This window comes from Triturus cristatus, chromosome 3_1 (genome assembly GCF_964204655.1).
Source record: "Triturus cristatus chromosome 3_1, aTriCri1.1, whole genome shotgun sequence".
In the NCBI taxonomy this organism is placed as follows: domain Eukaryota; kingdom Metazoa; phylum Chordata; class Amphibia; order Caudata; family Salamandridae; genus Triturus; species Triturus cristatus.
Genome location: NC_140583.1, coordinates 708,813,412 through 708,832,807, shown reverse-complemented (window position 1 = coordinate 708,832,807; position 19,396 = coordinate 708,813,412). Strand labels below are relative to the sequence as shown.

The window sequence follows — 19,396 nt, the reverse complement described above, 5'->3', positions numbered from 1 at the left end:
ATCACAATTCTGCCCTCCCTAGTCCATGAGGATCAATCGGGTTTTATACCAGGTCGTAACACGGCTTTAAACATCCGGCGAGTCCACAAAGTCCGAAGTCGACAACCCTACCTACAAGAAGACGGGGTTATATTGTCATTAGATGCCGCTATGGCGTTCGACTCCATAGAATGGCCCTACTTATTCAAGATCTTAGCGAGCTCGGCTTCAGTCCTCGATTTCGGCAGTGGGTGTGGCATTGTTATACTCCGGACTGCTGGCTCAAGTTAGAGTGACTAATCATACGTCACGTACGTTTAAATTGCAGAGAGGGACCAGACAGGGTTGTCCCCTGTCCCCCCTTCTGTTCGCATTGACTTTGGAACCACTCGCACACTGGATCAGATGTGATGTGTCGGGGCATGCGATGGAGTGAAGATAGGATGGATAAAGTCTCATTATATGCGGACGATATCTTCATTTACTTGGCGTCCCCGAGAGCTTCACTTAATAGCCTTCTCAGCGTTATAGTTAACTTTGGTAAGTACTCGGGGTACTCAATTAATTGGTCTAAATCCCTACTATATGTTCTACACAGCCCTGCCCCCCCCCCCTCCCCCAGACTACCATGTGGGTACGAAATTGCTGTGACCACTGAGGGTTTTCAATATTTGGGAATCTACGTTACATCGGATTCCAAAATATTCCATAAGCGTAACCTTTTGGGCCCCCTAAGACTGCTACAAGATGACGTTAAACATTGGAGAATGCTGCCCCTTTCCCTCCTGGGAAGAGCAGCCTTATTTAAAATGCTCGTACTCCCTAGATTTATATATGTGCTCCAAAATTGCCCATTCCCCATCGCTGACACCTACTGCGCAGCTATAGAAGGAGAAATCCGCACCTTGCTCTGGGTCGGGAAACTGCATCGCTCTCCGCAAGTTGACAAAGGGGTGGTACGATGGTGGAATTGCCCTCCCCGACCTACGCTTATACTATTGGGCCACACAATTAGTAGCCACAAACCACTGGATTCACGGCCCCCCATCTAATCCGGCCTTCCATCTGGAGAGCTACCAAACTGGAAGAGAAGGTTATCTGGGTGCCCTCTATAGTAAGATACGGTGAGGCCGATACCTTGGACCTATGTCACAGACCGTGGCTATCTGGCATCTAGCAACCAAACATCTGGGATGGGCTGACAAACTCACAAAATCTACACCACTTTGGTCCACACAAAGGTTGGGGCTACTCTGCATCATGTGGGCTTTGATAAATGGGACACTATTGGCATATCGAATATTGGCGATCTTATACACAGGGGCAAACTCCTTACTTTCGAGGAGCTGCAGACCAAACACAACCTAGCATCAGGGGAAATGTTTCGATATTTGCAGATCAGACACGCACTCCAGACCAATATCCTGGACATGTCCTCCATACCAGACTCTTCTCCTCTAGAGGACCGTCTACTCTCTGAACCGCTCCAAGCAAAAGCTGTATCTTGTACATATCGCAAGCTCTGCAATAAAACCGGATCCCTTCCAGACTCTCTTAGACCAATGGCAAAAAGACGTAGGGGCCCATAGATCACGAGGACTGGCAAACTGCACTGATTTCCCCAGGGAGACTGCGATAAATCATCGCTTTAGTCTTATCCAACTTAAAATCCTACATTGCTCATACCTCTCGGGGGTCCTTCTAGCCAAGATAGGTAGCAGGGCAACCGTACTGTGTCTTAGAAATTGTGAACAGGACAGCACCTTTTACCATATTCTCTGGGACTGCCCCGAAATACACCCCTTATGGAATAATGCGACCAAAAAATGAGACACATTAGGTAAACCAGTCAACCTGACCCCTCGCTTGGGAATCCTGAACGTATTGGAGGCCACTGATTATACGGAGATAGAACAACAATGGCTGGCACTGGGATTCCTATTAGTAAAGAGAGCTATTACACGACTCTGGGGTTCTAACACACGGCCTTTGACAGTGGGATGGGTGGCAGAGCTTGATCGATGCATGATAGCGGAAAGGAGGGCTACAAAATGAGGGGCTGCCTTAAGAAATGGGATCGGAAATGGGGCGAGTGGAACGTGTTTAGTGGCAATATTTGTACATCACCAACAGATGACATGGCAATGCACAGGAGAACCGTACAGTGACACCACTGATTGCTTACAACGTGTAACATGCGATTATGTATGTACTGTAACTCTTTGACGTGTACAATGATTCTTCTAATGATGACTGCGATTTGATTTAATAAAAAGTTATTTAAAAAAAAAAAAAATCGGAGGGCATTGCACGTCAGTGTTCTGTTATATACACTTGTACCGCGCACAGATACTCCGAGGAGTGTCCCGGCACGAGCCTGGGAGGGTCCGAATCAACAGATAAAAGAACTAGAACCAAAAAAGTTTTCAGCTTTTTTTGTTAAATCAAAGGGTCTTTGATGCCCCTCAAATCCAATGGCAAAGCATTCCACGCCTGCGCCGCCAGCCGGGAAAAAGAACTCCAGCCATGTCTTTGGCGCTTGAATCGAGGAATCTCTGCCGATCTGAGGACGAACGCAGCTGTCTTGCCGGATTATAGAAAGCCAACCTATTCTGTAGATAGATGGGACCCAGCCCATAAAGGGCTTTGTGAGCAATGGATAAAATTTAGAATTTTGTCCAAGCCTTCGCTTGGAGCCAATGCAGAGATCGCAGATGAGAACACACACTGCACCTGCTGTAAAGACCTAGCAGGAGTCGGGCGGCTGAATTTTGAATCACCTGCAATTTATCCGACCGGTAACCCGGAATGCCAGCGTACAATGCATTGGCATAGTCGAGGCGCGAGAGAATTAAAGCACGGACCACAGTCTCCTTCGCAGCTTTAGACAGGAGAGGAAGAAACTTCCTCAAAGACTTGAGGATGCTAAAGCAAGAGCCCGCCAGCTTCTTGACCTGCGAGGAGAAGATCAGGTTCTCACTGAACCAGACCCTGAGATTCTTGACGGAATAACCCTTAAAGCTGGGAAGGAGAGAACCAGGGGGCCATAACTTCTCTCTGAAGTCGTCAGGGAATGCGCCATACAAGAGGATCTCCGATTTCTCTCATTGCATTTGAGCTGTGCCTGAGCGAGCCACAGAAAAACCGAGGATAGGCAATGTTTGGCAGGGTGAACTAAATCCTTGTCTCGTCCCCAGGAAAACAGCAGTTGGGTGTCGTCAGCATAGGCCATCACCTTAGCCCCTAATGCTTCCGCAAGATAGACCAGCGGAGTAACAAAGATGATAAAAAGAACCTGTGGTACACCCGTGGCCACCGTTTGCGGAGCAGAGGCACACGGTGGAAGCCAAACCTGCTGAGAGCGGCCCTCCAAAAAAGACCTAATCCAACCCCACACGGACCCAGAAACTCCAATCTCCCAGAGGCGAGCAAGAAGCAGGGCATGGGGCACAGTATCGAAAGCCGCTGAGAGGTCCAGCATAACAAAGGCTGCCCTCCCGCCGGCATCAAGGCACTCTCCGATTGCCTCAGACACCTCCAGTAAAGCAGACTCTGTGCTGTAAGCCGCCCGAAACCCCGATTGTGCCGGATGGTGCAGGCCTGAGGCCTCGACTTACTCAGTGAGCTGGTTGGTAACCACCTTTTCACAGACCTTGGCCAGGCTAGGGATCAACGAGATAGGGCGGTAATTTCCAGGGGTAAAAGGGTCCAAAGATGGTTTTTTTAAGGCGGGGAAGAATTTTTGCCTGCTTCCAAGGCGTTTGAACAAGGGCCTCCCGCAGCGACATGTTAATGATCTGATTGACCTCCGGATTAATACAATCTGCAACGGAAGCCAAAAGTCTGGCCGCACAGGGATCTGTGGGAGAGCCTGATTTCAGAGCCTTCAAAATTTTGAGGGAGGTAGGTAAATCTATCTGCGAGAAAAACGAAAAATGATGTGAAGGATCAACTGAGGGCAAAACAGAGATGCAAGGCACAGGTGTTGAAGCGCTGATGGCAAACGTGGCTTGAATAGCGTGAGTTTTGTCCTGAAAAAAACCTGGCCAGGGTATTGCACCAGTCCTCCGTAACCAGAACGGAACGCGCCAAGGCAGACTGGGACATAAAGCTTTTCACAATTGAAAAGATTTCTTTTGAGTTATTAGCCTGGTCGATGCGTGATGTAAAGTGTTGGCTTTAAGCTGCCGCGATCGCGGCATGATAGCTCTTTTGTTTGACTCTCAGCATATGCTTTGCCAAAGGGCAGTAACCGCTGGAGCGCCAGGCCCTCTCCAGAACTTTACACTCATGTTTCCGGGTTTTCAGCTCTGGTAGGAACCAAGGTTTAGATGGAGATTCCCTGGCAAGTTTAGGTGGACAGAGCAACGATAGTGAGAACACTGAGTCCGCAATCCAATTCGTAAACCCGGCCACACTCCCTGTAAGATCTTGCTGACGAGGAGGCCTAGAGGCAGCCAAAGAAATCTTAAATTGCAGAGGATCGATTTTACTGAACGTCTGAGGACGAGTGGAGCGAAAAGGCTGAACTGGCCAAGTAATCTCCCAAGAAAAACAAATGAGGAAGTGGTCCGACCAGGAGATCGGAGAGGGTTTGTCCACTACCACTGGGAAGTTGGAACAGATGGGGTCTAAAATGTGACCACCCTGATGAGTGGGATGGGAAACCCATTGAGAAAGGTGAGCAAGTTGGAGGGAGTCAAGGAAATCCACAGACTCTTTTGTATCTTGTTGATCAAGATGTAGATTCACATCGCCTAAAACCAAGAAGTGGGAAAAACGTAATGAGCGTTCAGCTATGGCGTCCCCACCAGATTTGAGAAAAGCACTAGCCGGGCCGGGGGGGCGATGGATAAAAGAGCCGCCCAGTGTAAAATGATCCGAAAAGTGAATATTAAAATCCAGAACCTCACACCCGTCCCATGAACTAGAAACTTCACTATGAAATATCCACTTCTCCCTGTATAGGATAGCTACACCACTTCCTCTGCCAACCGGGCGATCCACCCTACAAAGTTTAAAGCCAGCAGGGGTGGCCAGCGCAACAATGAGGTTGGAACCGGCATCAAGCCAGATCTCCGTAACAAATAACAAATCCAGAGAGTTGTCCGCAATCAGTTCAAAAACCTCGGAGTGGTGTTTCCTCACCGATCTGGCATTTATCAGGGCAGCTTTGACTCGATGCCCTCTTGGGGAATTGGTTTGAGGGTTGACCGACAAGAGCTCTGGACTGGGAGCAAAACCACAGCCAGCGTAGAGAAAGTCTGCTCTAAAAGGTAGGAGACTGCAGCCATGAGAGGGGCAGGGAGGAGGCTGAAGTGATTTGAGAAATTCACCTGAAAGCTGACTGGCCTTGGCCGCTGACTTGGCGCAGACGGGCTTGCCTTAAGCGCGCCAATTGCAGTGGTTGCTAACGAACTAGGATTAGGTCAATAGCAGATCCGTCTCCCTTCTCCAACCAGAGTACACAGTGGTGACTGATGCATCACTTCTAGGGTGGGGTGGCCACATGGAAGAGGCAGAGATCAGAGGCCTGTGGTCTCCGGTGGATTCTGGGCTCCGGGCGATCAGTCTTGCGCTGAAAGCATTCCTTCCCTCTGTCCGGGGAATAGCGCAGGTGTTCACGGACAATACTACCGCCATGTGGTACTGCAACAAACAGGGCGGGTGGGGTCGTGGACCCTATGTCGAGAGGCCCTCCACCTCTGAACATGGCTGGAACATCAAGGCATTTCCTGGTGGTTCAACACCTGGCATGCACACTGTATGCCAGGGCGGACAAACTCAGCCGCAGGTGCATGATGGATCATGAATGGCGTCCTCACTTGGATGTGGTGCAAGGTCTTTTTCAGCTGTGGGGAGAGCCTTGGTTAGATCTATCCGCCACTGAAGAGACCACGCTTTTCATCGCAAGTGGAGTTGTGGTCTTCTATACCCCTTTCTACCCAGACCACTTCTGAGCCCAGAGTGCTGAAGATCAAGAGCGACCAGGCCCAAGCTGTTGAACATGGCCATCGATCCTCTGATCCCACTGCCTCTTTGAGAGGATCTTCTGTCGCAGCAGCAGGGGACGGTCCTCCACCCGAACCTGTCCAGCCTCCACCTCCTTGCGTGGAGATTGAGCGGCGACAGTTGACAGCCATTGACCTTCCTCCCGAAGTCTGTGATGTTAGCTTGGCAGCCAGGCGTCCCTCAACTAAGATGGTATACGCCTGCAGATGGAACACATTTGTGACATGGTGCACAGCAAAGGCTGTGGATCCCCCTTTCTGCACCTTTTTCTGAGGTTCTGTTCTTCGTTTCTGTGGCCCAGAAGGGCTTTGCTCTGGGCAATCTCAAAGGCTATCTCTCAGCCATTTCTGCCTTCCTTCAACTTCTTGATCAGCCTTCTCTTTTCAAGTCGCCTGTTTTAAATCGCTTCCTTAAGGGCATTATTCATCTTTTTCCTCCTGTTTCCTTCATAATGCCTCAGTGGGACTTGAACTTGGTTCTTACTTACCTTATGTGCGCTCCCTTTGAGCCGCTTCATAACTGTCCCCTTAGACTTCTTACTCTAAAGACTGTTTTTCTGGTTGCCATCACCTCTTCTCACAGGGTGAGTGAGCTACAAGCTTTCTTCAAAGCCTCCTTTTCTGGCTGTTCATCCAGACAAGGTCATCCTCGAAACAGACCTTCCTTTCTTTCCCAAGGTGGTTACTTCTTTCCACATTGGTCAAACCATCACTTTGCTCACCTTCTTTCCGCCTCCACATCCTTCTAAGGAGGAAGAGAGGCTCCACCATCTGGATCCAAACGTGCGCTTTCCTTTTATTTGGATCGCACAAACCAATTCCGGGTGGGTGGCCAGCTGTTTGTTGCCTACGTGGGCGCGAAAAAAGGATAGATCGTTTGTGCATCAAAGCTTGCTACTCTTTGGCAAAGAAGGAGCCTCCAGTGGGACTGCGCGCCCATTCCACCAGGGTGACGGCAGATACCACTGCTTTGGGACGGGGAGTCGCCCTCAATGACATCTGTCAGACAGCTACTTGGGCACCTCTGCACACGTTCACAAAACACTACTTCCTGGACAGCCAAGTCCGGAGAGAGACTGCTTCTTTGGCCGTTCTGTTCTCCAGGACTTTCTGGTGTGAACTTGGTTCGGAGACCCACCTCCGGGATTGATATTGCTGGGGTATCTGTTCTAAGGTAAGGAATCTATATCTAATTGTCTCTTTCAGAAGAACAAGTTAGTTACCTCCGGTAACGATATATCTGTAAGACACATAGATTAGTTATAGATTCCTTACCGCCCCACCCATAGGGTCAGTTTTGTGCACCAGTGGTCAGTGTCTTGCATGGCTCTGCGTTTCTGGCAAGGAATGTTGTGTAAAGAACTTACATCAGCGCGCTAGTGCATCGTCTTAAGTAGCTACTGTGACGTCATCCCGGCGACCACCATGCCAATGACGAACGTGGAGCCGACCGATGCCACCTGTCGACGCGCAGGGATACTGCTGACTGAAAAATTCTACAGATCCAGTCTGACGCCTGTGGGTAATTCTAAGGTAAGGAATCTATAACTAATCCATGTCTCTTATCGAAGGTGTTTATCTTGCCCAGGTATTGTATATCGGCTCGCCCACTGTCTTGTGTTCCACTTAACCATCCCGCCCACTTGACTCCGTAGCCTCTGGATCGGAATTGCCGCAGGCAGGACTCTGGGATGGAGTGGGGCACTCTAGCTGAGCAGACCGCCATCTTGCAAGGCACCAATCAGCCCAGTCCCGCAGCAGTCACCACCTTCTCCATGGGTGTTCGGGCAAAAATGTGGGTGATACTCAGGTGTCGCTCCCTTTCATCAGTCGCCCAGGGTATTACATTGATTCCATAGAATGGCAGGATTTGTATTGGATTAGAGAATGCAAGTTACTCCGCCATGTTGCTGGCCACGCCCCCTCCTTTTTATACTTTTTATCTTATTCAGCTTCATACTCTATTGCTTGATGATGCTGTCTCAGGCGATTGGCATTACACCAGGGTGTTGTATGGCTGTTGCTTTCCTACGTCGTATGATGCTCACTATGGTTGCCATACTGTTACGTCAGACTTATCTGACTGAATACTTGATTTTACTTATATCTATGTGTTATACTTTGTCTTGTCGGTACATAGGCGGTTCCTTATTTTACTTCTATATCTGTGTATATCTTTGAGAAAACCTAGAGGTATTTGTTTGTCCCTGGTCCAATGTCCTAAGGATACCACTGGTTCTTTGCCTCTACTTGTTATTTCCAGTCTGGTGGGCTAGGCGTGCACTGTAGGGGCCTATGTTTAACCTTACGGTCACAGATTAATATTTCGGCGGGTCCATTCAGCCTTTCATCCTTCTGAGGTTGATAAAATGAATACCATTGAGTGGCTTACAATCCACATCTGTTCTTCGACATCGAGTTACCCCTTGTGGTGAACGTACAATTTACAATTGCACATTTTACGTATGTTGTCTTCAACTCCGTTTATAGAGTCTTCATTATGCTTTGTTTTACTATGAGTAATGGATCACTTTCTCTGTTACAAAGTAGATCTGGCTGGGGGAGAACTCTGTATGGCACAGAGGTATTGCTCCATGGCATGACCTGTTGATCTGTGTTTCACAAATATCGAACACGTTATATTGTAGAGTAATTTGGTAAATTGTTCCACTATCACGGTAAACATTGTCTCCTGCTTTCTATGTATTTATGACCTTTCTTACTGCAGTCCCTCCCTAAGTGCGTATGTGGTGAGCATGCATGGGTTCAGTTTACCTTATGGGAGTGAATAGTTTTCTATTCATCGTGTTGGTTGGCTTCTACCACAGTTGTCATGCTAACATGGATAAACGTATTCCCATGCTTTTTAATGTCTTGTGATTTTACTTATCTGTGGTTCTTCCACAGGTTTTAAATCGCAAACCATTTTATAGCTCACCTGCATTGTTAGGAAGGTACGGTCTTTTTCTCTGGTTCTAGATGGTATGATATGGATGGTATGCTTTGGTATTTGATTCTGAAGTAAGGAAACTGTGGCTAGATGTCTCTATCAGATTGACAAGTTACTTCCCTTCGGTAACGCCTTATTTGGTAGAGACAGGGTCCTGTCCTCTTTAGTCTCATTTATTTTGTCATGAGACTTCACATACTGAATTAAGACCTCAGTCATCGTTGAGACTGAGTCCTCTTTGGTCTCTAATTTTTCGTTTAACAACAATCCCATATTGAATTTGGAATTCAGGGTATTTGACACAGAGGTGTTTATTTTCACATACTGGTTCAATAGGCAGTTTCTATATGTGGCTTCACTGTTTGAGCGCGGAAAATAATCATGGAAGAAACGGACGTCAGGGCGTTGGCGATGGGGTTATATGGACTTCCTCAACTCACATCGCCTGATGATGTCAATACCGAGTTGCGCAGTGTCCTCTTCTGACACACAGACGTGCTGTGGAAAAAGTCTCCGGGTGCAGTCTTGCAACTGCGGGAGGATTCTAAAGGAAACCATCTGCGGCTAGAGCCGGTTTCTACCAGAAGAGGCGTTACCAAAGGTAAGTAAGTTGTCCTTTGTCATATGTGCTGTTTTTTGAACCTATGTTATGGATCAAATCTACTCACAAGGAGTACACCAGTTATGCTCTACTGCCTGATGGCTGTTAGGCTCTTGAGCTTCAGCTATCAACGGGCAACACATGTCTGGCACTCACTTGTGTTGTCCTAACACATTTTTCAAAGTAACAGTGTAAATCTTTGTGATTTTATTTTCGTATGACACTTAGTATGGTGCGCAACAAAGTAAAAAAACTACCCTGTAGATTTCTTCTGAAAGATTTGACAACATTAGTGATCATCTGGGTCCATTACGGGGCATCACTGCCTGGGGCCAGTTATTCTCATTATTGGCTGGGACTATTGATGTATGTACTGCCTGGTCTCGTTATTGGCTATGAGCTATTGGTGTATGTTCTGCCTGCTGTTACTGAAGATCATTCATACTTGGGACAATTGAGGCTCGTTTCTGCCAGGGGTCTGGGTAAAGGGGTGCCAATAGGTCTGGGTGTTTGCCTGTTTCTTAGTCTGGGTGTGAATGCAAATATATGGATATGTGGTATGTATATGCGCTTGAATGTATGATATATAAATGGGTGGGTACTTGCACTTGACAATAGTTAAAGCTTTTGGTTGGCTTCATACGACCTTTTGCTCTCCAGGGATACAAGAGCCCTCATGCTTCTGATGGTCTCCTCTGTACACACTTCCCCAAAACCAGGGTAATACTGATGAGTATATCATCAAATTGAGGTTCTTCCTTGAGAGCTGTATGGTATTCATGCTACACTGCATTTTGGTCTATGAAAAATCATTATGGAGCTAATTAACAGTATTATCTAGATTGATGTTTAATATCTTGCAGTACACAGTTTACAAAAGTCATTGGGAAGGAATTAAGTGGGATAAAAAAAATGAAAATGTATGCAACTCTCAACTATTTATAATTTGTGAGTAGAATTAGTTTTTCTTAAAATATATCTACGTTTCTTTTTTATTGCTAACTGTTGGCTTCAGAGTGTTGAAATCCTATCGGTATGTACAGGGGACATTTTAATGAAGCTCCACCTAATCACTCCAAATCCTCAATGCATTTTCAGCACCTTGCTCACAGTTATATGTGGCCATCAAGCATTATTTATTGTCACTGTTTATTCCTTCTCTGGATGTTCTGGCTTATTGTTTTTCCAAGGTGGATGCTTTCACCTGACACATGCTTGATTTCCAAACCAGTTTTCTATTTCATGCAATCCATCAGCATGTTGCATTTCTGCCCTTCCCTCCTTGCACCCTCCAAAAAGCCCTTCATACTCTCCATATCACCTCTTTCATCCTACCAAATCCGCTAATTAAAAAAAGTTTTTTTTTTTCCAGTGAAGATGGAAAATTGTCTACCTCTCAAGATGTTTGTAAATATGTGGTGGTGGAGAACTCAGATGTTGCTGTGCTTAATCCTCCTACTGCACAGTGTAATGCTGACAGTCAGGAGCAAAGGTAAAATGAGTTACAGACGTTTTTATTCAATTGCTTGCGTAGATATGTTCTGTTTTTCACTGATGATTAAAATGCATTATAAAAAGAATAAAGGCTCCTGCTGTCAGAAATCTAGCGCGTATCACATCCATAAAAGTAAAAGCTCTAAATGGGCACTGACCTAATTCACAAGGCCATTTGTACTGGTAAGTTCAATTTCTATGCATATATGGCTTGACCTACAAGGGTAAATTCACTTTTAAAATTCCGTAACATTAATTTGCACTCCTAAAATGATCCACTCATGGGATTTGGAACTGTATAGTGTAATATTACGCATTATGCTGTTGCATCCACCAATTACATCCTACTCGGCGACGTCAACTTCCACCTGGACAACCCCAGTGAGCAGAAAACTGCATCCCTTCTGGAGAACCTTGCCAACATTGGACTGAAGCAGCTAGTCACCGCTCCAACCCAAGCAGCCTGGACACACGCTTGACCCCGTATTCTCTGCCAGTGGGAGCATCACCTACAGCCACACCACAAACTCCTCTGGACCTACTGCCACCTCGTGCACTTCGCCTTCACCACTCCCACCGTACACCACTGCCCTCACTGCCCCCCCCCCCCCCCCTCTTAGCTGGAACAAGGTCACCGAAGAACATCTTCTCACCTTCCTTATCACTACCACTCTGCCGACATGAAACAGATGCCAATACCTCAGCACACAACCTCCACCAATGGATCTCCAACTGCGCTGACACTCTGGCACCCCTCAAGAAGGCACTCTCGCTCTCCACTAGTCCAGGCGCATCTGCAGACGACTCAGAGATGGAGGAACAACAAAACTCCGGAAACCCACGCAACTTTCAAAACCGTCTTCAACACACCCCACCTCCTCGTCAAAATCACAAAGAAATGGCCCTCCAAGACATAATCGAAACCAACGCATATAACAGCAAAGAACTCTTCGCCATCATCAATAAGTTCGCCAGACCCAACAGCGAGACCACAGACGTCCACCCTTCGAAGACCTCTGCAACAAACTCAGCACCTTCTTCCACCACAAGATCAGGCAAATCTCTGACAGCTTCAACACCCAAGACCTTGCCACAACTCCCGTCGCCACCGCACACAACCATGCTGCACTCCAACAGATCCTGCTCAACTGAGCTCCACTCACCACAGACGACACCCTCAAGACCATGAAGAGCACCCACTCAAGAGCCCCTGCTTGTATCAAATCTTCCGTAGAGCAGCCAACTCTGTCTCCCCAGAGCTTCGCCGCACCATCAACTGCTCCATCGAAACTGCCACCTTCCTCAATGACTGGAAATGCGCCAACATCAACCACCTGCTGAAGAAGACCTATGCCGACCCAACAGACCTCAAGAACTTCAAACCCATCTCCCTCCTCCCCTTCCCAGCCAAGGTCCTAGAGAAGGCAATCAATGGCTAACTCCAAGTTCATCGAAGAGAACCACGCCCTGGGCATCTCTGGCTCCTGAAGTAACCACAACACGGAAACCGCACTCCTCCCATCCACTCCCTCCTCAGCCATGGCGAAACCACAGCCCTCATCCTGCTGGACCTCTCAGCCGCCTTCGATACCGTCGCCCACCGCACCCTAATCACGAGACTCCACTACGCTGGCCTCCCGACAAGCCCCTCGACTGGATCCACTCCTTACTTACCAGTCGAACTCGGTTTTTCTCAGAACCTATAGAGATTAGCTGCTCTTCAACTTCTACATGGCCCTTGCGGCAGTCATCAGAAACCAGACTCAACATTCTCCTACGCTGACGACACCCAGCTGATCCTCTCCCTTACCAACAAACCCACAGCCGCCAGAATCTACTTTCACAGCAGTATGAAGGCCTTTGCCACCTGGATGAAAGACGGCTGCCTCACGCTCAACTTGGACAAGACCGAAGTACTCATCCTGGGATCCACCCCCTCATCCTGGGACCCACCCCCTCAGCCTGGGACTAATCCTGGTGGCCCGCTGCACTGGGAACCACTCCCACACCACGGACCATGCATGTAACCTTGGCATACTGGTCTCCTTGCTCACAATGAACCGCCAGATCAACACCATATCCTCATCCTGCTTCCACACTCTCCCCATGCATCGAAAGACATGCAGATGGATCACCATAGAATCCAGAAAGATCACCCATGCACTCATTGCCAGCAGACTCAACTACCGCAACGCACTCTACGCCAGCATCACCCAGAAACCGCTCATAAAACTACAGAACATTCAAAACATCACAGCCAAACTGGTCCTCGACATCCCCCCGCCACATCCCAGAACACCTTCGACAACTCCACTGGCATCCATTCAGCAAGAGGATTGCCTTCAACTCCTCACACATGCCTACAAAGCTATCCACAATATAGGATCAGCATCTCTGAACCACTGCCTCATTCCACGTACCCACCAGACAACTTTGCTTTTGCCAGCTTGCCCTGGCCACCCCACCACAGATTCACAAGACCAGAACTGGAGGAAAATCCTTCTTCTATCTCGCATCCAATTCCTGGAACACCCTGACCCTTCACCTCTGGCAATCCCCGCTGCTAACTTCATTCAGGTAGGATTTCAAGACCTGGATCTTCCACTGAACTTCACCCAGATGGATCAGCAGCACTCAACCCCCTGCCCCCCCACCCACTCCACACCCCCTCCTCCAGACGCTTACGGGTAAGTAGCCACGCTATACAAAATCCTGATTGTTTGATGAATTCTCAAAGGAGGATGCCGGCATTCCAGTATGTGGATGCCTTGGAAAGTTTATTCATACCTTTATACTTAAAAGATCTGATAGAGACTACTAGCCGCAGATTCCTTCACGTACAATTATCCCTAGGCGTCAGACTGGATCCAGAAACTTTTTGCCACAGCATCCCTGCGACACCGCCCAGGCGTCATCCGCATACATGACATCAGTGAGGTCACATAAGACACGCCCCGGCGCTCCCACGTAAGTTTTTTCCTTTTCCGCATGCAACGCGGATCCGTTCCTTGCTACGGGCCTGTTTAGGCCCCTCTTTCTTCTATTATTTTTTGGTGGAACAGTGTGCGAATGCCTTCGGTCTTTAAAACTTGCACGTTTTGTGGGCGTCTTATGTCGGCGACGGACCCTCACCTCATTTGCATGTGGTGTTTGGGGGAGGATCACAGCACCTCAGATTGTGCGGCATGCCAAAAGTTGAAGCCGAAGTCGCGGCGTGAGCGCCGCATGAAACTTCTTTCGGCGCGTCTCTCCAGGTCGACATCCTCCCCTCGGTCTGCTTCGGCGGACGGCTTCATGTCCGACCGTGGTCGTTGTCCTCGCCTTTCTCCAATGTCACGTGAGCATCGCTCCCCGATGAATAAGTGTCGCAGTTCGGTCCCGGGGGCTGGTCTCCGGTCTACCGGGGACGTGGACTCTCTGAGGGTGATGCGGCCCGCATGTCGTCCTATACACCGTTTCCCGGTGCTGGGGCGTCGAGAGTCCAGATGGAGACTTACGTGACTGCTTTCCAGGCCTCGCTTGCGCCTCCTCCCCCTTACCCTCCTGGGGCGTCGACAGATCCCTCCCCCTGCGCAGGGCCTTCTGCGGCGCAACCAACGGCTCCGGCGCCGACTGAGGATGTGGTGCTGTTGGTGTGCGGCTCCTCTGGGGCACCTCCTTCAGGCCACGGCGTCTCTGCATGTGGTGTCGTGGGAGGTCGCCAGGGCTCGGGTCGCATCTCCGAGCCCCTCTCGGTCCCTTGGCGGGGTGGTCCTGTCTAAGGCCGAGGTGACGCCGCTACGGCGCCGGCAGCAGCTGGTCCGTGCGGAGCCACAGGGGTCTGTGGACTCTCCTCATCCCGCTCCGGTTCGAGGTCAGACCCCTCGCCCATCTCAGGGCCCCTCTCGTACCTCCTCACAGGCGGCTGCCTCATTGGAGGGCGAGTCGGAGGTTGTATCGTCCCTGGCGCCGCCACAGGGTTTGCCGGGCGACCTTCGTCTCCTGGGCCGTGGCCGGCGGAGGGCTTCGGGCCCCTCCCCAGGCCCTTCCCGTTCCCCCACAGAGGTGGTTAACTCGGCGGGGGTCGGGCCGGCGCCGCTCCAGTGCCGGTGCGGCTCCAGCACTACTCCAGTCCCCGCTGATGACTTGGAGGTCCCTTGCCCGGTGACGCCGGTGTCCCTGCCTCAAGCAGCGGACTCTACGGCTCCGCGCGGGGGTCGTTCCGCGGATTCGTCTTCGGACGCTCCTTTTCCAGAGGCAGGCTGCATCTTGGTATCGTCCTCCCCGGAGACTGGTCGCCATGTGGTGTCCTTTCCACCAGTGTCGAAGGGCGGCTCCCCGCCCTTCCTGAGGCAGAGGTGTTCGTCGGAAGAGCGGCAGGTCCCTCATTCTTCGGCTCCTTCTGACTTCCAGGTCTGGCCCTTGCCCGCCCCGCTTGACCTTGGGGACGGCCGCCTTAGTTTGCAGCCGTCGCCCACGAAGGAGCTGCTTCCTCCACCGCGGGGCCCTACGGGTGCGGCCTTCGCTCACGCGGTGTCCACAGCTGTGGGCATCCTAAGCCTGGGTTACCCGGTGGCACACTTTCCGGCGGACCATCTGTTGGAGGTCCTTCACCAGGGCTCTGGTGGGAGGGAAATCTTGCTTCCCTTTGAAGGTTCGCTCCTTTCTGCCTTGACGGGGGCTTGGAGGCGTCCTGCCTACGGGGGCTTGGAGACGTCCTGCCTCCGGGGACCCTGTGCCTCCGCATCTTCTGCATCTGCACCTTCCGACGCCCTTAACACCTTGTGTGTGCTGGCTCGGGCCTCCTCCTGTTTGTGGGACTCGGCTGAGTCTCTGGGGTCTGCAGCGTCCCAGGATTCTGCTCAGGTGGATTTGCGTCATCATGCCTTGGATGGCCGGGAGCTTGCGGCGTTTATTCTCCGCTCCGCTCTGGACATCTCTGAGGCGCTGGGCCGGGCCATGGCTTCCTCGGTCGCTCTCCGTCGCCATGGTTGGCTTCGGGACGGCGTTTTCCCCGAAAGTATTCGGGAGAGGCTCATAGATCTCCCATGTGATGGCAGTCTGTTGTTCCATGCCCCGGCCGACTCCACCATCCAGAGGCTCTTGGCAGGGCTCCGTCGTCCTCCCCCTCCCTCCCCTCCTCAGTGACTTCTGAGTTAGGGTTGCTTTTGGGCCTTTTTAGGCCAGCTGTTATGGTTGTGGAGTATGTTTTTCTGGCCGCTTGCGTCCTTCCTTGGGACTTTGGCGTTGTTGGCTGCTGGACGGCCCTTTTGTTGTTGTGTGAGTTCTACAGGCGTTGTTGTGCAGACTTGGCCCTGAGATTAGGCCTTCTGCTTTGCTTGGGCTGCTATCAAGCCTGCAGCGGGGATGCTTTTTTTCCCCGTGGTTCTTTTGTTTCTTCCTCTGCTGCGGAAGTACTTCCAAAGAGGGTTCCCATATCTTGGGACTTCACGTGTCCTATATGGGGTTATGGTAGCTGTCCTATGGCTTGCGCTCTGCTGGAGGGTTCTGGTCGCCTTCGGGTACCTGTTCTCCATGGTGTTTACGTAGGTTGCTTTTGCTTCCTGAGGTCGTGTGCGCAGCCACTTGTGGTGGTAGCCCGGGCCTCTCCTCCTCGCCCTGCTCCCGTTCTACGGTCTGGGGTGTCCCTGTGTTCGCCCTTGCCAGGCGTCGCCTACTCTGCCTTCCTGGGGCCTCGTGCTGTTCTTCTTGCTTCTGGCCTTGACTGCCGGCATTGTTCTGGCTAGCAGGCTGCACTCTATCTGGAGTGGGCTCACCTTCTCCCTAGTTTCCTTGGGCTCTCTAGGCTTCTTCTTCCGTCTTCCTGTCTTGGCATTCGGTGGAAGCTATGTTGCCTTGTGGGGGAGTGGGGTGCTTCGGCCTCTCAGCCCTTGCCCTTGGTTCCTCTGCTGTGAGTGTACGAGCCTCTTCAGCCTTCTTCCCTCCTACATCCCCTTGGGGGTCAGTGGGGTTCTGCTTGTGGTGGTTCCCATGGCCTGGCAGGGGCGAGGTTCTACCTGGTCCACAGATCTGGCCCTTGTGGGGCCCTCTGTTCTGCTTTGGCTGGTGGGGTCCTTTCGCAGACCCTCCTTCCCAGGGGGTATTGCTAGGGTATCTATTCTACGTGAAGGAATCTGCGGCTAGTAGTCTCTATCAGATGTACGATAACAATGTATCTGGTAGAGATGATTCTAGCCGCAGATTCCTTCACGGCCCGCCCTTCCTCCCCTATTCTGCGAGGACCCTTGGGTTGGTCTCGGTACTCGCCTCCCGGTGGGGGGGCTGTGTCTCCTGTGAGTGCCTTCTTTGTTCTTGACGGGTGGCTCCGTCTGGGGGAGGTTCATTCCTCCCTTGGTTCTTTGGAGGATGAGGTTTCAGTGCGCCGGTGCCCTGCTGCTCTGCCTACCCCAGGTTGGGGTGGGATTGATTCTATCCTTGTCCTCCCTTCCCTCCCTCCTTCCACTGCTATCCTCTGGTTTGAGGGTCCTCTGGTCATGTCTTTCCTTTGTCCTTGTGGGTGGTTGCCCTCTGGGTTAGGGTGGCTTGGAGGTTTATTGTCCCTGTCTGTCTTGGGACCGGTCCCCTTCCTTGTTCAGGATGAGGGGGGGTGGGCTTCCTTCGTGTGCCATGACTTTTATGCCTGTTCTTCCCTTCGGGCACAGGGATGGGAGGTTGTCTATGTGCGGGCAGGGTGGCTGCGCAGGTTTCTGCTTTTTCTTCTTTCCCTGCCTTTGGGGTCTGCGGTGTTGGCACTACCCTGGTGGTGGTGTTAGTCACCGTTTCTTTCCAATTTTTCTGCTCTTCGCACACTGTTCCCATGCTCCCACAGTTTTTTATCTGGTGGTTCCGCGTTGTGGTGCGGAAAAGTTCTCACTTTGAAAACTGCCTTTCTGGTGGCCATCACCTCTGCTCGCAGGGTGAGTGAGCTCCAAGCTTTCTTCCGAGCGTCCTTTCATGGCTGTTCATCTGACAAGGTTGGCCTTCCTTTCTTCCCAAGGTGGTTACTTCTTTCACATTGGCCAAACCATAACTTTGCCCACCTTCTTTCCGCCTACAAAAGAGGAAGAGAGGTTCCACCGTCTGGATCCAAAACGTGCGCTTCCCTTTTACTTGGATCGCACCAAACAATTCCGGGTGGACGACCAGCTCTTTGTAGGTTACGTGGACTCTAAGAAAGGTCGGGCCGTGCACAAACTGGCCATCTCCAGGTGGATCGTTCTGTGTATCAAAGCCTGCTATTCTCTGGCTAAGGAGCCTCCAGTCCACCAGGGCGATGGTAGCCACTACTGCTCTGGGACGTGGAGTCCCCGTCAATGACATCTGCCAGGCAGCCACGTGGGCATCATTGCACACGTTCACTAAACACTACTGCCTGGATTGCCAAGTCTGGCGAGACAGCTTCTTTGGCCGTTCAGTTCGCAAGGACTTTCTGGATCGAACTTAGTTAGCAGACCCACCTCCGGGGTTGGTATTGCTGGGGTATCTATTCTAAGGTAAGGAATCTATAACTAATAGTCTCTTTCAGATGAACAAGTTACTTACCTTCGGTAACGATATATCTGTAAAAGACATTTATTAGTTATAGATTACTTACAGCCCTGCCCATCCTCCCTGTAGGAGAGTAGGGTCTGCTTTCTATGTTCACCCCCACTTTTTGCTTTTGCTTCACTGGTTTTCGACTTAGATGTGGCTGTGGGCCTGCTAATCAGACCCACAGCCCTGCTGTTCTCTCTCTAAATTGATACTATGTACTTTAGGTGCATAACCCATTTGGATAGGATCACCTGATTGGCCCATGTACAGTGTACCTTAGGTACCCAGGGCATAGGTGTACCCTAGGCCTACCAGGGGCTGCAGCATGTATTATGCCACCCCTGGCCTGGCCTTCCATTATGACACAACTGGCTGATCACTCAGCTCGGGCAAGGTCGTGTAATCACTCCTTGCTTAGGTGTAGTATTCCTATACCTAACTTACATATAGACACATGTGTCCCTATCAGCCACTCCTATGGCAGGCCTTAACAATCCTGGAGGCAGAGTGCTTGGTAACATGTGAGATGGTGCTCTAGCATGAGCTGAGCCTGTCTGCAGCTTTCGGAACCATGTCCTTATAGCTGTTCTATGATATAGCCTACCATATACTCTTAAAGTGCCTTATAATCTTAAACGGTTATGGTAACTATGGTTTGGCTTTATCAAAACATGTCGTGTAAGGTGTCTAACACTTTGGAATAATACCCCCATCCCATTTCTGGGGATGAGGATATTATCCCTCCCTTCTAGAGGGAGAAGACATGTTGTAACCTACTTACCCGGTTAAAAGTTAACCAGAGCCTCAGCATCACAAAATGGATGCTGCTGCCACGACACAAGTCTGACC

The 19,396-nt window shown here is 50.4% G+C and overlaps 1 protein-coding gene across 25 annotated transcripts in view; it reads left to right on the top strand.

Moving 5' to 3' along the window:
• PPP6R3 (protein phosphatase 6 regulatory subunit 3) overlaps positions 1 to 19,396 on the top strand; it is a 1,519,855-nt gene that overhangs the window by 1,434,989 nt on the left and 65,470 nt on the right. For 20 of the 25 annotated variants that reach the window (XM_085644788.1, XM_085644783.1, XM_085644778.1 and 17 more), the window contains one exon: positions 10,914 to 11,033. In XM_085644788.1, the coding sequence (XP_085500914.1) occupies positions 10,914 to 11,033 (120 nt within the window). The remainder of the gene's footprint in view (positions 1 to 10,913; positions 11,034 to 19,396) is intronic. The other 5 variants (XR_014978878.1, XR_014978880.1, XR_014978879.1 and 2 more) reach the window with 1 other exon arrangement.